The sequence below is a fragment of the Lonchura striata genome, chromosome 2 (assembly GCF_046129695.1).
Source record: "Lonchura striata isolate bLonStr1 chromosome 2, bLonStr1.mat, whole genome shotgun sequence".
Classification (NCBI taxonomy): Eukaryota; Metazoa; Chordata; class Aves; order Passeriformes; family Estrildidae; genus Lonchura; species Lonchura striata.
The window spans coordinates 114,899,134-114,922,625 of record NC_134604.1 but is presented as its reverse complement, the minus strand read 5'-3'; the positions used below and the strand labels follow the sequence as shown (position 1 = coordinate 114,922,625).

At 39.6% G+C, this 23,492-nt stretch overlaps 1 protein-coding gene across 3 annotated transcripts in view; it reads right to left on the bottom strand.

The window, feature by feature from the left end:
• HLCS (holocarboxylase synthetase) overlaps positions 1-23,492 on the bottom strand; it is a 144,758-nt gene that overhangs the window by 84,878 nt on the left and 36,388 nt on the right. For all 3 annotated transcript variants that reach the window (XR_013339545.1, XR_002465180.3, XM_021527455.2), the window contains exon 6: positions 21,202-21,473. Coding sequence is in view for 1 of the 3 variants with exons in the window: in XM_021527455.2 (XP_021383130.2) it covers positions 21,202-21,473 (272 nt within the window). In the remaining 2 variants the exon portion in view is untranslated. The remainder of the gene's footprint in view (positions 1-21,201; positions 21,474-23,492) is intronic.

Genomic DNA, 23,492 nt, shown 5'->3' with positions numbered 1-23,492 from the left:
TGTAAACTCAGCAAGCAGACAGGTTTTTGTGTTCTCAACAAATGGAAACTATGTCCTATAAAAGAACTTTAATGGGCAAATGACACTGGATTTTTTTTTTTTTTTTTTTTTTTTTTTCCCTCGCAGCAGCAGCAGGGTTTGAGATTTTCTTCCTTTCGTTTTGCCTTTTTTTCCACTCGGAACATGCATTTTATCATGAACCTGAGCAGCACAAATGGACAAACCCCATCAAAAGCTTCAGCTGCACTCAGTATTTCATATTATCTGGTGATGTATCAGTCCTGCAAAGCTTATTTTTTTTGTTTTTATTTTAAGACTTCGCAGGGAAAAAACCTCTTACCTTCGGTGGAAAAACTTTCCCCCTCACAAAAGAGATGTTGTAGAATTTATGAAAACAAAAGTGCCAATAAGATTTTACTTTAATACCCCAGGGAGAAACACGATCATCTGCACCAGTAAGAAAAAAAGATGCCTGCACGAGGTGCTCTACTAATTACAGCTGCTTTGGTGGGCAATATCCCTGGTGAAACAGATGTTAGGGACCTATTAACAAAAGTTTTTCAAACATCTGCTTACAATTTGAAGGCAATTGTAAATACAGCACAGAAGGTCAATTGGGCTCATTAAGGTCTATGTGCAAATCTACTGCTGCAGGTTTCTTTTTTAGCTAATACTGACTTTTTTTAACACAGGAAATAGAGTTTAATAGCAACTTGTGTCAATTTTGATTGTGATTTCATACAACAACAAACAACAATCGCATGCCTTGTGCTTCACCAAATAACCCATTTTCCTTCCTCTTTTTCCTCTCTACCTACAGCACGCTGCCACGGTTCTGTGAGGTAAAGGAAGGGTTAGAAATTGGGCAATTACAGAGAAATGATTGATTTTACTTTTAAACACCAATTATGGATCTTGATAGGAAATCTTCAGTTGTTGAAGCAAAGAAAAATGAGTTTTGATTACAATGCATGGTTATGAGATGAAAATTATTCTTTCAAGTGTCAGAACAAAACACAGATGTTCAGTAGGGCTGAAACACTGGAAATCATGGAATGGTTTGGGCTGGGAGGGACCTCAAAGCCCATCCAGTGCCATGGCAGGGACACCTCCCACTGTCCCAGGCTGCTCCAGCCCCAGTGTCCAACCTGGCCTTGGGCACTGCCAGGGATCCAGGGGAATCTGGGAATTCCATCCCAGCCCCTCCCCAGCCTCCCAGGGAAGGATTTCTTCCCAATATCCCATCCAGCCCTGCCCTCTGGCAGTGAGAAGCCATTTCCTGTGTCCTGGCCCTTCAAAAGGCCAAAATCCAGGGCTCCAAGGGATTTTCCCAAGTTCACAGGACAGTGCCATGAATGTGCCTCGGAATGGGATGTGCCAAAACCACAACACCCAGGACATGAGGTTTGCCTGGTGTGAGGATTAGGCAAAGGATGAGAAAAGTGCTTCGAGGGAAGAAGAAATCACAGGTTCAAACAGAAAAGCAGCCAGAGAATCCCAGAATCCCAAATGGTTTGGGCTGGGAGTGGTTTTACAGATCATGGCAGGGACACCTCCCACTGCCCCAGGCTGCTCCAGCCCCAATGTCCAACCTGGCCTTGGGCACTGCCAGGGATCCAGGGGCAGACACAGCTGCTCTGGGAATTCCATCCCAGGGCCTCCCCACCCTGCCAGGGAACAATTCCCAATTGCCAATCTCCCATCCAGCCCTGCCCTCCTTCAGTTTGAATCACTCTCCATCAGCCTTCCTCAAACTGGGACCATCCAGGAACAATTCTCTGAGGAACTGCTCCAGAGAAAATCCCTGATGCTGAACCCAGCAACAGCGCTGGGGACCTGCCAAGCTTCTCCTGCAGATTTTAATTAGCATTCCAAAAATCAGGAATACCAACCTGAGCTGGAGTTTTCAACACTGCTCCTCCTGGAAGCGATGCAGTGAAGTTGCTGCCTTGGGTTACAGCTTGTATTAATAAACCAGGCTGGATTCTCCATCCCTGGAAGTGTCCAAGGCCAGGCTGGACGGGGCTTGGAGCAACCTGGGATAGTGGGAGGTGTTGGGGTTGGAATGGGATGATCTTTAAGGTCCTTCCAACCCAAACCAGTCTGGGATTTATTTCATGATGCTGATGAGTTCTCTGAGGTCCCTTCCACCCCTGGTTTTGATTCTGCATTAAACTCTCAGATCTGGTTTAATGCAAGTGCCCAACTGTGAGCAACCTGCAGCTCAACAGATTCCTGAACCACTTCCTTTACATTCCCAAGAACCTGTGTCCCACCTGGAACTGTATCACTTATATATGGAAAAACCTCCTTGTAATACAAAAGCCTGAAAGATTTTAACATACAGAATATAAAAAGCAGAAGGAAAAATGCTCTGATGGGGAGAAAATCACAGGATTAAAATCCCAGCCTTCATCTCTACAATAAAGTTCATAAACGTGATGGCAAATGCTGATCTATTAAAAATCAAAATGTATGATTGTGGAAAAAAATATTTATGAGCATTTTAAGAATCACTAATTTAAAAATCTTTCACTACTGTTGGAATTCACTACAAGAAAATTAATTATTCTACAGCAATTAAAAGCTTCAGAGTATTGTGGCTTGCACCAAATATGAAAAAGATTCTACTTTAAGCAATTTGCTGCACATTTTTAAAGAAAACACATCTTAGGAAATAAACACTAAACAGCACCTTCTACTGTCAGTAGTGGTTCCCAGATGAAATTATTAAAAATAAATTCAGTATAACAGAGTTGGGAATGTAAAACTTCTTCCAAGTTCTTTCTACCTGCGACCTTGAAGCCGTGTTCATAGAGATCTGAATAAGGAATATGAGTCCTCCTTGTCCAAACAACAGCTAAATCTGAAAGCAAACAGCAGAGCTTGCAGGAAACATCCCATCAATAAAGACTTGTCCTTACCCAGCTCGGCCCAATATTGCCTGCTTTAAAAACTTATCACCCTCTCCATCTTCTCCCTCACTAAAAGGATATTTTCAATGTCTTTATGATATTTTTTCCAAGCCATTTCTCCTTCAGCCAGCAACTGGAAAAGTCTGACTGGACTGTGGATTTATTTATTTCCAGCAAAGGAAGTTGGTGGCTTCATTTTGTAGGGCTGAGGAGTCTGGAGATTATCATGGATAATCTGTAAATGAAACCTCTTGATTTATGGGGGTTTTCTCTTCCAAGTTAAACTTAGCTGAGCAGAATATCATTAACTGAGATTGAACAGGTAATAGAATTAACATTATTCTTTGTTTTTAAAAACCTACAGCTCCATTGTGGCATTTCCAGAGACTCCAGGTCCATTCAGGATCAGAAAGAAAAAAGACTGGTGACATAAATTACCCCAACTCCAACCTTCCCCTCAATATTCAAACCCTTTATGGCACAAAACTGATTTTATTGGTCCAACCTGCTTTTACTACACTGATTTGGGTATTTTTCTTGCCTGAGGAAGTGAGAAGAGAGGGAAAGGAGTAATATTTAATCATGAAAACAGAGCTAGGAGCACCTACACATAAGGACTTAGGAGAGAAGTAAAACTATCATTACCACTTCCACCAGCTCTTAAAATTTCCCATTTAAATCCTGATTCAACTTCACTTATGCAGCTTAAATCAGGATGCCAAAGGAGGAAAAGCCCTTACATTTTATTAGGAGTTAAACGAAAAACGTGTCCCTTCCTTACACCACTTATATTCCTTGGATATTACTCAGTATCAGTTAATTAAAAAAAAAAAAAATAAAAACACAACCATTTACATCCAAATCAAATCCCAGAGAAACTGGGTGTGGGAAATGCAAGGATCTCCCCAGAAAAAAAACAAAAAAAACCAAACAAAAACCAACAAAAACCAAAGAGCAGAAAGGTAACTCTGATGATGAAAGGATTTGCTTCAGCCTAGGAGGACATAAAAGATGAAGTTCTACAAAGACCATTAAGTATTCACCAGCTCACTGCAAATTACACTAAGCACTTGGTGAAGAAATACTTGGCAGATGTCAGCAATAAGGAAGCCAAACATGTTCCTTACACTGAAGGATAATGTAACTACAGAGAGGGTTTGTTTTGGAACCATTTCCACAGCCCAAAAATAATCTGGCAAGGCTGGGTTTACCAAGGAAGAAACAAGAGAGAGCCATGACTACTTATGTGACAAACCCACATTTCTGCCATTTCCATACTCTGTACCACTCCTGAAACAAGATATCACACACCAGTTTGGATCATAAAACATTAAGTTCTAAGAGGGACTGCAGCAGATCTTTGAAAACTCAAATATTTGTGTAACCTCTTGTTTTCACAAGTGTTGTATAAACACCACTGTGGGCACGCCACCACTTCATACAGTTCAAACCTTCCATCTTTTGGACTCTGCTGCCCCACTCTTATCTTCTGCAGTTTGAAACTGCATTCCTAAGTGAGATTTACAAAGCTAAACCAGGACCTAACTCAGTGAAATCTGGGGGATTATCTCGCTCTCTCCATCTCCAGGTTTTTGCAGACCCACACACATTCAGCCCCCAGTTATGAGGAAGGGTGATTGGACATTTAGTGTTATAATTAATGCACTGGTAGGTTCCACTTGAGGAAAACTATGCTTAAAGATGAGACAGAAATACATCCTTGGCATAGCTGAGCAGGCAGATGAAGTATTTCCTCATGTTGGCATTTTTGATGAGGAATCTTTCTATTTATTCTTCTCTTGCTGTTCTACACATGGATGTTTTTCCCCCCTTCTCTCCTCTCAGCAAGGCACCATTTGTATCAGCACACATTTAACAGGAACTAAATCAACAGATTTAAAATCAAAGGGTTCATCATAAAGCCATAACACAGATTTGCTCTGCTTCAAATTCTTGACATAAATGCCTGAGCTTTTAAATGAAGTTGTCCAGTGCTGTCACCCACACAGCCACCAGGTTTCATGCAGCTTACTGAGACGTGGAGTGAAAATGCTGCTGACTTTTATTGTTTTTACCACTTGAAAACAGCATGGCTCCAATCCAAGTCAAAGAAATCATCTCGACAGCTCTGCTCCTCTGTAATTACATGGTTGTAAGAGTGGCAGCTTCTTGAATAAAACTTCACAACGAGGAATTATCTGGAACTAATGCAAATGCACCAAATTCCTACTGGGATTTAGAAGCACAGGATGGCTTGGAAAGGACTTAAAGATCACCCAGTGCCACCTCCTGCCATGGCAAGGACTCCTCCCACTGTCCCAGGCTGCTCCAACCTGGCCTTGGGCACTGCCAGGGATCCAGGGACAGCCCCAGCTGCTCTGGGAATTCCATCCCAGTCCCTGCCCACCCTGCCAGGAACAATTCCTGATTCCCAGTCTCCCATCCAGCCCTGCCCCGGGACAGTTTGAAGCCATTCCCTGTGTCCTGTCACTCCAGTTCTGATGAATTGTCCCTCTCCAGCTCCTCTGTGGTTCCTTCCAACCTTGGAAAGCTGCTCTGAGGTGCCCACACCTCTTCTTCTCCATTATTCAAACCTTTGCACCATCTCACAGACATGGGAGAGACAAATGACACCTGAAATTGTAGTGCTCGAAAAATCAGACACTTGGGGATGATGGAAGAAAAGGAAAAAAAAAAAAAGATCAGGCTCCGTCCCTCTCATTCTCCTGTCCCTTTAGGGCTCAGAGTCCTCCACTCTCAGCTTCATTTGTGTTCAAATCAAGTTGAAATTTCCCTGGACAAACTCATCTGAGAACAAGAAAACTGAGCTCACCTCAGCTGAAAGTTTCACTCTTGCTGAGGCTGCCTAAAATCAAAGCACTGAAATTCTCTGTACCACCAGGTGCCTCCCAGGCAGGTACCCAGATTCAGAAGAAAAAACAGAATCACGGGGTCCTTAGGGCTGGAAAAATCCTCTCCAGGGTCACCACGTCCAACCTGGGACTGTTCAAACAACTGAGGTGAAAATACAGCCCAGGAAACTCCACTGGGGGAGAACCTTCCTAAGAGAAATCAGCTTTCCCTGAAATACATTTCATTCAAGAGGATGACAGCAGTTTTAATTTAAAATATCTGACCTTCTCCTAGAGCAGAGCAGCTGAAATTCTCAGAATTTGCTCAGACTGAACTCAGTTCTATGTGTTTACCCACAAAAAGGCACACTGGCTGTCCCTGAAATAAAAAAGATTTTCTCTTCAGTTAACTGCCTTTCCCAGAGAATCACACTGGTGGCTCCCTTGGAAATTTTTTTACTGGGAAGTGCTGTAAAATGGTGGCCCTGATCTGTGACATTGATTCCTAAAAAAGGACAATGTTCAAGTCATATTAAACAAACAAGAGCTGTCACACACCAAACTTTAAACTGTCTGCCAGGAGCAGCAGAGCCTGGGAAGGAAATGTTGCATCCCTACTGTTAAAAATAATTGATTCATTATTTTAAGTTAACTTCTACAAATTATTAATCACAGCAATTTTGATACAGTTCAGTTTGTAATCACTTTAAACAGCTTTTCATACAGTGCAATTTGTCCACTTTTGTGGCCAGTGCTCTGGCCACGGTGTAAATTGTATACTCAGAACATCATTTCTAGATTGTATTTTAATTTGTAGAAAATGTCATAAATATATTTATTTTGATAAATATATTTAGTTTTGATGTGATAAATATATATAGTTTTACCTAATATTAAAATATGTTTTGTACATTTAACTTTTGCAGAAGTAGCTGCAACTGTCAATAATAACTAATGCTTTTGTTTTTGTAACTGACAATAAAAACAACCTTAACATATTAATAAAATAACTAATGCAATCTGTATGATTAAATAGCATTTAAAAAAAGATGTGATCAATAACTCTCAACTAGTAAAACCACACAAACAGAAAACTGTTGTAAAGAAATCACACACGAACCTGTGATTAAAAAAAGGTATAAAACCTTAATGAAGCTTTTTTTAATAACAATGTGGTTGTAGCTTGTACAAATTGCCAAAACTTTATTTTTTAAAAATATGATGTTTGATTTTGTTAGATAGAGGAAGAAAACACCCTGCTTTGCTGGAGAGCAGCTCAGCTGTATCCCACAAAGCAATTTGTCTATGATAAAAAAAAAAAAAGGTATTTCATAATACAAAACCTTAATGAAGCTTTTTTAATAACAATGTGGATGAAGTTTGTACGAACAGACAAAACATGATTTTTTTTTTAATGGTGTTTGATTTTGTTAGATAGAGGAAGAAAACACCCTGAATTGCTGGAGAGCAGCTCAGCTGTGTCCCACAAAGCAATTTGTCTATGATTAAAAAAAAAAGGATAGAAAACCTTAATGAAGCTTTTTTAATAAAATGCAATTGTGGCTTGTACAAACAGCCAAAACTTTATTTTTTTAAAATATGGTGTTTGATTTTGTCAGATAGATGAAGAAAACACTCTGATTTGCTGGAGAGCAGCTCAGCTGTGTCCCACAAAGCAACTTGTCTGTGATTTAAAAAAAAAGGATGTAAAACCTTAATGAAGTTTTTTTAATAACAATGCAGTTGTAGCTTGTACAAACAGCCAAAACTTGATTTTTTTTTTTTTTTAATGGTGTTTGATTTTGTCAGCTAGAAGAAGAAAACACCCTGCTTTGCTGGAGAGCAGCTCAGCAGCCAGGCAGGATGGATGAGCATTCCCAGCAGGCTGCTCCACAAAACTCCCTGGCATCTCCTCTGTGCAGCCCCAGCAGGGAGCCCTGGGGGACTGAAAAACACCCCAATTTTATCTCCAACCAAATGGAGTCTCCCGTGCCAGCACCAATCAGATAAACACAGGAATAAAATAACTCATCTGAGTCATCTCACAGCACAAGAAAAACTCAAAAGGAATTAAAACACAGTTGGACTCTTGGTGGTTTTTTTTTTTATATATATTTTACTCATCTCTGATCTAATCCTTCATAATCTAAATTTAGCTTAGGCTTTCCTTGTATAGTAAGTATCTGTAAAAAAATTAATCCCTATTTCCAAGAAGGTTTTGCTGGATATTAGATAAATGCAGATGTAGTCAAGTAACACAGAGAACTTGGTTCTGGATCCAATGAATGCAACCCCCACATTCACATTTCTATTTTTAACACCATTTGCAGGTATTTTTGTAAAGGACTAGATGAAGTGTGTGCTTAAAACACTGGAAGAATGATGGAAAAATGAGGATTTCAATTTTAAAAAAAAGCTATAAACACTCTTTGTAGAAAGCCTTCCTGATATGAGTTAGAGAACATGTAAAGGAAATAAAATAGAAGAAATAACTAAACTAAAGGAAAATTTGCATCCAAAATGTTGGAAAATATTGAGAAATGTGAGATAAAAGAAGGAAAGGGAGGGAGGGAGGAAGGAAAGGGAGGAAGGAAGGAAGGAAGGAAGGAAGGAAGGAAGGAAGGAAGGAAGGAAGGAAGGAAGGAAGGAAGGAAGGAAGGAAGGAAGGAAGGAAGGAAGGAAGGAAGGAAGGAAGGAAGGAAGGAAGGAAGGAAGGAAGGAACTCTACCCTCCAGCCCATAGGAACTGTCACTCACTCGCTGGGATTTTGGGTTCCAAGTCCCACACATTCCATCTCACTTGGTTCATGCTCACAATATTTCACTGCTTAGCTTGGCAGAGCATCAAAATAGAACTTTTTCACCCCTCTTAACCTCTGCTGTTGGCACACACCAGTTTATTAAGCTCAGGGCTCACAGCAAATTCCCATTTTCCCTCCAAACCAATATAATCCTGTTGTCATCAACACCCCCTGCTACAGCCCCAGCCAGCTGGAGAACATTCCCTTTTTCCTCCCAGGGAAAGGGCTCCAGTTTCTATATTCCCCAATTCCTAATGAAAGATAATTCATCAATGAGTAATTTTATCTGTCTGATAACCGCTGAGTGCTGAACTCTCCAAGCAGTGCATTAGATAAATAAAAGGATATTTGCCAGGATCCTAATATTCCAATTATCTGCACTCCCAAACACTCCTACCAAACATTCCCTGTCCATGCCATGTTAGAAAAAAAAAACAGAGCAGTCTGAAGAAGAACAGTGGAACAGGATCTGCTTAGTGTGTGATAATTCACTTGTGGAGAATTTTGGAAGGAATTGGAGATGGGACTTCTGATTTGGTTTTGATGATGTGGTTTATTTTTCTTATCTTCTACACAGGCAGGAATTCAGCTCACATTGTTACAGTATGGTTCAGAAGGTCCCAAGACCCTCAGTTACAAGAGCTTTTAAGGAGTTATTGATCAATAAAACACTGCCAACAAGGATATTTATGTTTGTGACCCAATCCTTAAATATTTCATCTTATTAAAACCCTTGTTAGAGTTGAGCTCTCTTAGCCAATCATGCACACAAACCCACAGTGCTGCATTCTGAACTCCTTGTTTGCCTTGATGCCTCAGGTTTGAGCTTTTCTATTTTCCACATTCTGTGCTGCTTTAGTGTGTGGGTCTGGGCTTCACATGATGGGATGCTGAGCTCTGTGCACAGAGCAGAGACAAAACAATTCCTGCTCCAGCTGGGCACCAAGGACAAATGATCCAAACCTCAGCCCAGGAGCACAAACAGCGTGGGCTGGAGAGAGAAAAACAAGCAGGGTGGGACTGATGGGCTGGAGCTGGAATGGGACAATGAACTCCAAGGTGCCAATGGAGCAGAACTGATCCCAGGGAGAGCCCCGGGAGCGCTCGTGCATTTTGGGACCATTTTGGGTCATTTGGGTGCAGCCCTGGCTGGGCTCTGGTGCTGCCCAAGGTGCATCCATGGAGGAGATCCTTGAATAAATCCCTGCTTTATTCTGTAGCTCTGTCCAGCCTCTGCTCCAGCTCAGCCTTCACAAGGCATCAACCTCTGTAACTACTTTTAGTTTTTCTATATCTTAAACTCCTAAACTTTCCTTTACTTAGTTTAACTTGTCCCTCCTTTAAACTACAAATCCACATTCTCCCTTCTAGCACCTAAGTTTGGGAGCCTTTTCCAAGGTCTCAGATCAAATCCTGGCTTTAATTCTAAGCTTTGGCTTCCAGGCTCAAAGTTTTGAGAGTTCTCTGCACTTTGGATTCCAACATTACTGACAGAGCTGGACTGTGTAAAATAAGAAAATGCCCATTTTTCTCCCATATTTTTCCCTTTTCCTTCATCCTCCTCCCCAAAACTGGACTAAAACTCTTCGCATTGAATGGTTTCTCTGTTCCTTTCACTCTCTGGTTTATGGTGAGTCAATCAGCACTGAGTGTACAATGTTTTACAGCTCTTCTTGCAGAGACCCCAAAAAGCTTTTCTGTACCTCTTCTTAGCTACTCCTATTTCTGCATAAAACAGAAGGGGAAAAAAACCCCATAAATTGCTATTTCTGCATCCCATAGCTGAAAAAAAGATTTTTTTCCTAGTAGAAAGAAAGCCAAAATTTGAGTTTCTAATTGAAATAAGATTGATTTATTCTGATTTATTGGTTTTTACCTATCAGGAAGCCACTATCAAGATTACTGCAACAAGAATTTTTTTTTAAAATGCAAATTCTTAAGTTGTTCAATTTGTAGTTTTAATAATTTGTACTAATTAAGTAAGCTGTAGCAATAAGAAGTTATACTTTGTCCATCTCAAAACATGAAATCAAACAAAAAAAAAAAAGCCCCAAATAACTAGAAATAACAACAAAAATAAAGTTAATAAAAATTACTGGTATTAGGAAAATCTGGAAATCTGTGAGGAAAATACGGGGAATAGAAAAAATATAATACAAACAGAAAGCTTATTTTTTATTGCCCCCAAAAGCTAAACACTAATTTGCAAACTTTGTCTAGAATAGAAATGAAAAACCAAATCTGTCCCATCCCTGGAAGTGTTTAAGGCCAGGTTGGAGCAGCCTGGGACAGTGGAAGGTGTCCCTGCCCATGGAAGGGCTGGGTTTTAACGTCCCATCTAACTCAAACCATTCTGAAATCTAATAATTCTGTAATTTTATGATTCTAAGTCTAAACTGAGTGGCAGCACAATGCTGATATGAAGACAGAAATATTAAGATAAAAACAAGACAGCCAAACCAGCAGCAGTCCCAGCACTGCCCTGAATTTCCACCACCTTCACACTCAGAGCTCTCTGTGCTTCCCTACCAGAAAAAAAAACCCCAAATATCCACTCACAGCTGCTCTTCAAAACCTGGTTTTGAAAAAGGTTTTTCCAACCCAGCAGATGGATTTTTCCAACCCAACAGCATTCCACAAGCATCCCTCCTTGCTAACCTGCCATGCTCTGCTACCTTTGAATGATTCTGCATCCCATGAATTCTTCATGACATCAAGCACCACAGCAGAGCTGAAATGAGCATTCAAGCAGGTGGCCACCAGCAATTCCTTTTATCTCTCACATCTGGCATCACTCTCCATACAGAGTTTACACATTATCTGTCGCTAATAAATCATAAAATCATAGAATCATGGAATGGTTTGGGTTGGAAGGGGCCTTCAAGATTATCTGAACTCTGAAGTTTTTCTATTGTCACTTAACAGATGCAATATAGTGAATATTTATTATCCAAAAAGTACAAGTTAATATGTTGTAAACTGTATTTTTAAAAGCAGGAAATATGAGCAATCTGTGGGATTCAGATTAGCTATTTATATATTATTGTAACTGTAAGCTATTTATGTGTTATTGTAAAGGATGATTAAAAATAAACCAGCAGAGCAGGACATCAGTATTTGCAGATCCAGTTATGACCACAAGCAAAGTTATTATTTAGTGTCAACAAAATAAAGGTGCTCCCCTTCTCTCACACTCCCCAATTCCCAATTAGAACAAAACAACTAGGTCTGGAACCACCATGTGCTTAACTGGAATTCTTACCAGTCTTTAACTTCAGAAAAATCCAACTTTAACACTGAGATAATTTTATTTCAGTTGACAATCTGCCAATGGAACAGGGGAGTCTTGGGCTTGTGATCATTAATTGTTTGTAAGTGTTTTAACAATGATTGTTCCCCTATCAATACTGGAATCTCCCTACATCCCATTTATTTTGCATTAAGCTTGGAGTATTTGCTTAAGAATAATCAGTAAAAATTTGTTTCCCTTGAATTTTTATTTCCTTCTTCCTGTCTCCTTGTCCAGTTTTCCCTCTTCATCTTCCTCAGTGATGGGCAGCCTGATGATCCATTTGGATATAAATCCAATTAAAAATGTCATGGGACACTTCATAGCTGCATCCCACAACTCCTTAATACAACAAGCCACGAGAGCTTTGTGTTTGCAAATAATCCTGTAAAACTCTTAGGGGTTTTTCTTTTTTTTTTTGATGCAAGATAATATCATCAGTCAAAAAAAAAAAAAAAAAAAAAAAAAGTGTTAAAATAGTGTCAGTTCAAGTTTACAAAAAAAACCTCTGGACGTTCATCTACGTTTAACAGTTCAGCAAAAAGAACAATGCCAGTAAATTTCTGGAGAGCAACATGAGGCACAGGATTTTATAGCAATCCTGGGCATCACAAAGCTGCACTGGGGGAACCTCACTTTTTTTTACACACCACTCTCCAGGCCCTGACATTTCAGGCTAAATGATATGAGGTGTGATAAATGCAAGCCCTCGTTTGAATACAAACAGATTCTTAAAATATTTTAACTAGGACTATAAGTGAAAAGAAATCAGGCCAGTGGGATTTAAGGCAAGAATCCAGATTCTGTGGGATTTTCTAAGTTTACTGCTTAAGTTAGAAGTTACACAAGCTTTCAAAGCTTTTGGCTCTGGAAACAAGCACTTGAAATTAATTCTGAAATTAAATCACTCTCTTATGACGGGCAGCATAAGAATAAACAAAAATCAGTGTACTTATTCTTAACCACATCAGAACAGGTGCTGTGTGAACTTCCCCAAGCAGCCATGCTTTGTTTCCCAGCTCCTGCTTTGCTTCCATAGGAAATCCAACTTTTTTTCTTCCTTTTTCTTTTTTTTTTTCCTTACAAAAGGAAAGAGATGGACATGTGCAAAATGGAAAACTGTGATCTAACTTTGAGTTACTGATAGATCTATTCACGCTCAGGGAATCATTCTGACTTTATGCAATGGCAGATGATTGTAGTTCAGCCTTTGGATCTTTCATAGAAGCCCAGAATTATCTGAGTTGGAAAGGGACCTCAAATCCCACCCAGTGCCACCCCTGCCATGGCAGGGACACCGTGGACACCTCCCACTGTCCCAGGCTGCTCCAGCCCCAGTGTCCAACCTGGCCTTGGGCACTGCCAGGGATCCAGGGGCAGCCCCAGCTGCTCTGGGAATTCCATCCCAGCCCCTCTCAGGGAACAATTCCTAATTCCCAATTAATTCCTAATATACCAATATCCCATTTAACCTTGCCCTCCTTCATTTGAAGGCCATTCCCTCTGTCCTGTCACCTCTTCCCTTGTGAAACGTCCCTGTCCATAACTGGGCAGCAATCTGCTCATCACACACATTTATCAAATCACTTCGATGCCCAACTATTACTCTGTTTTATCTGAATGCAACATTGGCAATACATTCCTGTATTAGGCTGATGAGTAGAACAATTCTAATGAAGAGGTCTGAGGGGGGGAAATGCAAATCCAGGATTTGTCCAAGGTTCAAGCTACTGCACGAGGTTAATTAGGGAGTGGGGAAGTTGATTCTTCTGGTGATATTATTAGTGGGCAGCCCTGGCACAGGTGCCCAGAGCAGCTGGGGCTGCCCCTGGATCCCTGGCAGTGCCCAGGGCCAGGTTGGACACTGGGGCTGGAGCAGCCTGGGGCAGTGGGAGGTGTCCCTGCCATGGCAGGGGTGGCACTGGATGGGCTTTAAGGTCCCTTTCCAACCCAAACCATTCCATGATTCTGTGATTAATAACATACCTTGTTTTTCTATGCCATACCCTCCCCTTTTTAAGTCCATACACTGCCCTAGATTGATTTATGACTGGATTTGAGGTTTTAAAATTATTTTTAGAGGCATATGACTTTATTTAAGACTATATTCATTCTGATCTGAGCTCATGTAACAAAGCAAAAGTTGGCTATTTGATAAACACAAGGATATCTTTCTCAATGAAGTACAAATATTAATCCCCAAGTGCTTCTGGGCAGTTTAAGTTTAGGCAGCATTTCCTTTTCCAAAATAAAAGTTGCATTTCAAGAGCAAAAATGACAACCATGGAATTAGCAAACCAACAGCAATAATGTACACATAATATGTTACATTTAATATTACTTATAACAAGATATCATATTTATTATAGCATACTGTATTCTGCTACATGGATCATAAGCTAATCCTCCTCTTCAAAAAGCTGCAATGATTTGAAACTGCAGCATTCCATTTTCTAACTTTATTATCAAATCCCTGTTTTAAAATGCAGGCATGAAAACAGCACCATGTAAAACAAACCAGCAAAAAGGGACTGAAACCCTGCCATGACCATTCCTTCACTCTTGTTTTAACTCTGCAGCCTGCCAGGGTTTCCCTCAGATTTAAGGAATTATTTCCCTCAGATTTAAGGAATGACTCCACTCAGATTTAAGAAACAATTCCCCTCAAATTTAAAGAACTTCCCTCAGATTTAAGGAAAGATTCCCCTCAAATTTAAGGAATGATTCTCTTCAGATTTGAAGAAAGATTCCCCTAAAATTTAAGGAATTATTCCCCACTGATTTAAAGGACAATTCCCCTCAGATTTAAGGAATGATTCCCCTCAGATTCACAAACATTTCCCCTTAAATTTAAGGAATGATTCCCCTCAGATTTAAGAAATTATTCCTCTCAGATTTAAATAAAGATTCTCCTCAGATTTAATGAATGATTATTCCCAAATTTAAAGAACAATTCCCCTCAAGATTCAAGGAATGATTCCCTTTAGATTTAAAGAATGATTCCCTGCAGATTAAAAGAATATTTCCCCCCAGATTTAAAGAATGATTCCCCCAAATTTAAAGAACTATTTCCCTCAGATTTAAAGATCAATTCCCCTCATATTTAAAGAGCAATTCCCTCCTTATTTAAAGAATGATTCCCCTCAGATTTAAGAATGATTCCCCCAAATTTAAAGAATTATTCCCCTCAGATTTAAGAATGGATTCCCTTTAGATTTAAAGAACAATTCCCCTCAGATTTAAAGAACAATTTCCCCCAGATTTAAAGAACAATCCCCACCCAGGTTTAAAGAACATTTCCCCCAGATTTAAAGAACAATCCCCACCCAGGTTTAAAGAACATTTCCCCCAAATTTAAAGAACAATTCCCCCCAGATTTAAGAACAATTCCCCCAAATTAAAAGAACAATTCCCCCCACATTTAAGAACAATTCCCCCAGATTTAAAAAACAATTCCCCCAGATTTAAAGAACAATTCCTCCAGATTTAAGAACATTTCCCCCAAATTTAAAGAACAATTCTTCCAGATTTAAGAACAATTCCCCCCAGATTTAAAGAACAATTCCCCCAAATTTAAAGAACAATTCCCCCCAGAATTAAAGAACAATTCCCCAAAATTTAAAGAACAATTTCCCCAGATTTAAAGAACAATTCCCCCAAATTTAAAGAACAATTCCCCCAGGTTTAAAGAACAATTCCCCCAGGTTTAAAGAACAATTCCCCCCAGATTCAAGGCTGCTGGGGCTGTGTTGGTGTCCTGTGATAATGGGCATTGTTCAGGAACTTCCAGCAGCAGGGAAACCCAATCTCCCAGCGGAGTTCAGCACGGGTTAATTGCTCTGCCAAACGGGAATCTTAATTTTATGACTCCATTCCATTGGGAATGCCAAACCTCCCTCTGCACTGCAAGCGGGGGGCCCACTCTGTTAATAGGAAGAAAATCCACTGATTTTACACAACAACAAAAAAAAAAGAAAAGAAAAAAAAGAAAAAAAAAAAAGAAAGAAGGGCACATTTTGCCTTCAATTCCATGGAAAATCAGGCCTACAAGGTGCGTGACAGGAAAATAGGGACCGGATTGTTCGGTGCACTCAGGAATGGTGCACGACAGGTGGAAAGAAAATCAGGGAAAAGTGAAGCACAGGAGATGCCAAATCCCAATAGAGAAATCTTTCAGCAAGTGTGTCGTGGAAAATGGGATGGCAGGGAAGAGTCTGGGAATGGCACAGGACCAAATCAGTGCCAAAAACTTCCGAATTCCTCCCTTTCTACAGGCCAGGGAGGGAACAGACTCTTGGCTGTGTCCCAAAAATTCAAAAATTCCGGCGTGATCTTTTGTTATCAGGCTGAGCTTCCTCCAGCACTGGCTGGTGCAAAGCACTGCCCATGAATGAATGGCAGAATAAAGTATGAAATATTATACATTTAAAACTAAATTAGCAACAAAAAAACCCTACTGTTGAACTTAATTTAAGAGAAACAAGCTTTACTCTGCTATTTGAGCTGGTCTTTAGCACCAAAGGAAGGCACAAAATACTGCCTATAAAAAAACACCCTTAAGGAAGAAAAGCTCAGGAGCAGCTCTTCAATGCACCAACTTTTTTTGTTTGAGGGATAAAAAGTCCTTCAACCACGCAAATAAATTAAAAAATGGAAGCTTAAAAGTTAGTAATAAAAGTGATGTAAATAATGAAGCCATATGATATATATTATATATACACTCCTATATCTAGGAATATGAAGAGCAGGTCTATTGCTCTTAGCATCAAACTTTGGATTATAAGATATTAATCAATCACAGCATTCCTATCCCATCCTAAAGGTTCACAAAATCAAGGGATCTGATAGTATGACCTCAAAATCCAAACTGACAAAATATTTTGGGTTATGTAACTGCAAAAAAGCTTGAGTATAGAAGATGTAGAGTGTTAAAACGCATCTAACCTATGGAACAGCACATGGTTTCATAATTTCCTATTTAAATTTCCAATTTCCTGAGAGAAAGGCACCTTTCCTGTAAGGAAGAATTCTTCCTCACACCATGGTATTGTCCAACTCGCCAACCAAAATTCCTGAGGGACGAGGGTAGAGAGGGTTAATTTATATAAACTGTTAATGTTTGTGACAAAATACTCATTTTTAGCAGGCTAAAAATGTACTGGGAGAGTCTCACCATGCTAAAATGCAAAGAACCATGGAATGGTTTGAGTGGGAAGGGGTCTTAAAGCTCATCCCAATCATTCAGCTATTTATATCAACTATGTATTTGTAATATCATTCCAATATTTAAAAAATACAGTTGCAATGGAGAATAAGGGGGAGGTGCAAGGAGTAACTAAACACAGAGTAAAACATCACAAGGACTTGAAAACCAAATGAAAAATCCCCCAGTCCCTAACAGAGTTTGTCAGTCTCAGCTTGTTTGCCCCTGAAGTGCCATTCCCATCTCCTTCAATTACACACTGGTTTTCCTTAACTCAGACCTGCATCAGCATCATCCATATTTCAATTCAGCTAAACCAAGGGTTTACAAAAAATGAGTCTTCATGCCCACTTCCCAAAATTAGAGCTGCAGTTCAGCTTCTCAAAATTCAGCAGTATGAATCTAGAAAAGTAAAAGGACGCCAACAATAGAGAAGACTTTATCCTGCAAAGCTGTTTGGAAATTGTTTATTCTCAATTGACACTTTATTTACATACACTATTCAGCAGTTATGAAAGGAACTTCAGCCCATATTTCACTTCCACTAAAATTCACCACTTTTGTGTCAAACTCTCCCTAACAATGGCACTTTGTGCTTCTTAAATATTGGGGAAAAGCTATCCACTATGGCATTTTATACAGAATATATCCCATGCTGGCTTAGTCATGTGTAAATCAATTTTTCTGCCAACTAAAATATTGAAACAGGATCTAAGATAAAGAATAAAACTGAAATTTCTATCTCATTCATTTAATTTTAGTGAAATGCTCATGAAACCATTCCAGCCAATTAGGGTGTGCAGAAATATTAGAAATAGAAATATTTCTTTGTTAATCTCAACTCTTATGAGTGCAGTAAGTGCATAATGTATATATACAATATATACACACCCATTTTAAGTCTCTAATGTAACACTTGTATCACTATACCAGATGCAGCCTCAACAACAATGGTTTCATTTTAAAACCTGCACTCCCAGGGATGCTCTGAGGAGCCACAGAAAGTGGAACTGTTTCAGGCAGGGTTAACCTGCTCAGGTGGCATTAGGATAAACATCTGGGAAGAAAAGGTTTCTGAAACTCACAGAAAGAATTTCCATCCAGAGAAAAAAAAAAAAAAACAATGTTTGGGGAGGATTTGAAATTTCAGTTCGAGAAATAAAAGTTGCAGTGCTTTAAAAAATAGCCTGAAAGGACTTTGAACATGAAATCATAGAAGGAATATTGATCATTTAAAACAACAGATGACATTTTTAGGAATTTTTATTTGACAATCAGGCCAATGCCTTTAAATTTTGGATACCTACAGGTGAATTCCCACTTTGCTGTGACCCCAGGACACACAGACGCAGGCAGGGCCAGTACAGTGAGCACCAAACGGCCCCACCACCATCTGGAGGGCTAATGAACAATCAAGGGATCCCAAATTAAACAACACAACTTTCCCTTCGAATCTTTAGGACAACACTGTCAAGTCCAATCTATTCCCTCAGCCTCCAGAATCAATTTTTCAAACTTTATGACAGGTCTAATAGTTCCCACCTGTTCCTCCTGCCTGACTTTTGACTGGCACGTTCCCAGCCAGGGTGGAAATGCAGACAAAGGCCCCCATTAGGCTCCGGCTGTTTCTCCACTGTGAGCTTGCTCAGCCATTAAATTAATTCCAGCCCCCTTTTCCCCCTTCCATCTCTTCATTTTTTTTTTTTTTTGGGGGGGGGGTTATGGAAATTTGGGGAGGTGGAAAAGGGAGACAAAAGTTTGGCACCCACTTGGTGGGAGAGGGACGAGAAAATCCGAAGCAGCAGAAGTAAAATGCTGAATTATTTCGATGATCTAATTAAACTGTTTACAACAAATCTCATTCATTAAGTTCTTGAGGTATCTGTATTTAAGCATCAAAACTTGGTAAAATTTGAGGCAAATTTGGGAGACCCTAACAGAGTCCCTCATGCGATGCCTGATTACATACATATCTTGCTTTCCTAAAGCCCCCTCTGAATATTTTCTGTCTAAACTCTTGGATAAAATATCTTTAAATAAAGAAAGTGTTGTAATGGTTTTTTGGGAATCCTGAAGGATCAATAAGTAACTATTTGTTCTTCAAGCAAAGAAATTTATTTTTCCTGAGATGTGTTTTGCTTTCATTCAGAACTGGCAATTACACACAAACACCACACACATATCTTAATAAATTCATATTGGTTCCTGTGGAAGCACCTTAAAAACATGACAACTTTTTCCTTCAACAAAAATTACCTGATTTTTGCATCAATTTCTAGGGATTTATGAAATGTTATCATTTCAATCTCAAGGTTTTTCAATGAACTGCAAATCACAAGGTTTACATTATTTCATTACCCATGACAAGAGAGTATTTACATCATCAACCATAATACCTAAGACAGTTCTTTTAACTTAATAAAAGAAAGGTCCTTTTGTAAGATAAAGTGCAGATAGATTATTAATAAATTAATAATTCAAATTATTATCTGCCTAGGACCACCTTCATAGCATAAGCTATGTAGAGTCAGGACTTGTAGTTCACAACTTACCTGAAAATTAACTATTTAAGCCTCATAATGGTGGGGGAAATCTTGAAGATCTATACCTGTGAGCACTTCATTGTATTTGGATTACTCAATATAAAAAACCAACCTTTAAACATATCTGAAAAATCAAGACCACTTCTCTTATCTCCCTTGCCTTGATGATTAATCATGCATAAATTGGTCAGATTTTATTTAGCTTGACGCAAATCAAATCCCAAAACTCTGAATTAAAACACTTCATTTTACTGAGATGTTGGAACAAAGTTACTGAGAACCGAAACAAACTGAGGGAAGAAACCTCTTGATTTGTTAAATTATCACCAATTTCTTCACAGTCCTCCTTTCAACCCTGTGGTCTGAACATGCTGTGAGCACTACAAATGAAGAAGTAAATGCTACAAATAATTGTATTTCTATGAAATAACTCTTCATGGCCTCTTAACAAACTGGCAAGTCTCTATCTCTGCAAAAGCCACTGCAAAATCAGCTGCAGGATTAAATCTGGGGGAGAGGATTGGCAAAATCAGACAGCAACTTTTTTTTTAACGTGTGGATGTTTGAACACACAGGGAATGGTTTGGAAATTAAATTTGTATTTGCTCCTAAATTGCAATTTAGGCTATCAGGCCGAGAACTGAAGCCATTATTGTTGGTTAACTCATTAGTGACAACAACACTCAAGACAATTCAATCTTTATTAAAGAAAAAAAAAAATCCCAAACAAAATTCCTGAGATTGTTTTTCACCTGTAAAATTCATCTGTAATTTCTGCAGATAAATTAACCCCGATAATTCAAAACTAGCTGCCACCAGAATTTACAGCTGCAGGCTTGGAGTTTCTGTCCTGAAGAGCAACAACTTCCCCACGACAGATTTTTCCACCAAATTTCCACTAAACACAACAGTACAGCCTTTGTACACAGACTCCAGGCTGAGATTTAGTAACTGTGATTTTCCTATCACTTAATCCCATTTAAACTCTAATGAAGAGCCTCCTCTAAGGTATCCCACAGCTCATTCACAAGGGTCATCTGTGTGATGATGAAAGAACCTCTAGCAGAGCACTAATCCACGTTTTAAAAACCCAAACCGAGCACTAAAGAGCATTTTAGGGAAAAATTCAGCAAAATAAATGAGAGAAAACAGGAATGTTAAAATTAGAGGCACAACCTGCTTGGTATCAGTCTTTCAAATAAAAGGCTGAGATAATAATTTGCACTAGGGAATGTATTTAATCTCCTAAATATGAATATTTATTAAATTAAATTTTCTCACAGTGATGTTCAGAGGAATAAAGATTAAACTCCACTACCAAGCAAAAAGTTGAGTCCAACTCAGCTTTCCCCACCCTTTATGGCTCAGTATTTTATATATTATCAATTAATATCCCATGAACATTAAGTTCTCCACTTCACGTCCAGTTCCTCTCTGAGCATTGTGTGCTACCACAACTATGAATCACAGAATCCCAGAATAATGAGGTTGGAAGAGACCTCTAAGGTCATCAAGTCCAACCCATGCCCTAACACCACAACCAGACCATAGCACCAAGTGAACTCCCAGTCAGAAAGTTAATTCAGATCCCCATCTTACCCATCCAGAAGATTCATGGTTGTCATGGTCACCTCAGTGAAAAGAAGGATCTTGCCCAGCTTCTTGGTCTGGAGATGCTGCTGATAGGTCTGGAGGCTGAAATGCTCTGAGGAGAACCTCCCCATCTCCGTGATCACCGGCACCAGGGACGGAGTCACCTCCACCTTGGACTCGGGGGACGAAACAAACTTCAGGGACACCTTGCTGGATGCCCTCAGTCCCTCAGCATCCACGTTCCCCTCCAGCCATTTCAGGAAAGCAAGGTGGATTTCCTGCAGGCAAGGGCAACAAGGTGAGCAAGATCGCCCCACGTCAGGACACACCAGCATTCTTCCAAAAAACATTTTTAGTCAAGCAACCTCCTACTTCAAAACAAAGGGATTTTCCCTCTTCAAAACCTAAGCTGTGCTGCTCGTTCTAGTCCAGCCTGGCTTGATTACTTGACACTGTCCTAGAGTTGAGACCACACCTTTGAAGATTAATTAAGCTTAATTTTTCTCTGTAGCAGGGTTTGTAGTGGTCTTCCTACTTCATCTGCATCTTGCAGGTTTCTCAACGTGCTGAGATCCTCTGCTGGAAGAAGCCCTTTAGTCCAGCACTGAGTGTTGGATTAAGCCTTTTTCTGACCCAGACATGGGGACCCAGAAAGGTGTTTTAAAAACTTTTATTCCGTTTTCAATCTCATGCGAAGGGTGAAACAATACAGATGTTATAATTAACAACATCACAATCAGAAGCCAATTATTTCCTAATTACAATACACTCTAAGTGTTTCTTGGCCTATCAGCTTTAGCCACCCCATGCTGTCAATGCCTTAAAGCCAATTATCTAAAATTACCCCTCGTTGGTCCCACTGCAATGCATCTTTCATAGTTCTGCTTCTCCAAAGAATCCAGTCTTACTTACAAGGCCATCCTTTGAAACTTGTATTTCTCTCTCAACAATGTCTGTTCAATTCTATGTCATTTCTAAGGCAGCATTTCTTATCTCAGGGTTTGCACACAGGTGCTCACTGTGTGATCCTTCTGCCAGGCTTGGAGAATTCCCTACAAATCCATTTCCCACAATGAAGACTCAATTTGAAGGCTAAACCAGCAGTTAAAAAAAAAAAAACAACAAACAACCAAACATTTACTGATTTCTCAGTGGAATATCTGCCTAAAACAGGTCATACTTTCAGCTAAGGGATGATTTACTACTATTTGTACCCCTGTGGTGACACCCTGAACCAACTGCTCCACATTCACTCTTTCTGGAGGTAACAAATTCTGCTTTAAGAAGTTTGACGTGAAAAGTTTGTCACGCCTTTAGGAACAGCCACAAACACGGATTCTGGGACTTTTTGCTCAGTATGCATCTTAAATTTCAGAGAGCTGAAGTTGTCTCTTATGTGATAAATGAAACCACAAACAATTGTGGCTTCAATTGGACTGGACATAAGGCACTACTGATTCTTGCCCAAGAGGAAGAGATCTGATTTTTATGCAAAAAGGTCCTAAGCAAACCCACAGCCCTCATTCCTCTCTCAAAACCCACAAACTGAGAGCAAACTTGCCATAAACAGTTCTCCTTCCAAGGAATGACTCCTCCTTTCCACATCCCACTCTTCTACCTGGAGAAGGAATGAAATGCTCCTGTTCCCAACACCTTCCTCTGGATTTTCACCCCCAGAAATGACCTGCTCTCAAATTTCACAGGGCTGTCAGCCATGCAGCACCAGTGGCAGAGCAGGACACAAAGAAAACAATAATTTCCCCCAAATTCTGTCAAGCACTTGGTTCCAAGCCCCAGGACAACCTAAGAGAGACGCAGCAGCTAAATTTTAGTTACAGAGAAATTACTCCTCATATCATGCTTTCCTACAGCCCCCTCTGAATATTTTCTGTCTAAACTCTTGGATAAAATATCTTTAAATATTTCCTTTCCACTCCTTTTTTAATTTTTGCTCTGTATCATAAATGATGATGTGATGATGATGATTAAGGGTTTTGTGAGCATTTCTTTGACTTGCACCTTCACTCAGAGCTTTGACAGAATAAATAAATTCCTTACACATTATCCCACTTGTTTTACATACCCGCAGTAACTGATTGGCTGTAACTGATATTTAGAAAAATTACAGCTTTCATTTCTGTCAGGGAGAACATGGAAAAACTGTGCTTAATCAGAGAGTGTTTTCCTATTGCTTTCCAAACACAGAAATTCACTCAGCAGCACTGGATGTGCAAGTCCTACACACAGAAACAGAATTTTAACTCACCCGAAGTTAAAAGTAGTTTAACTCTCCCAGA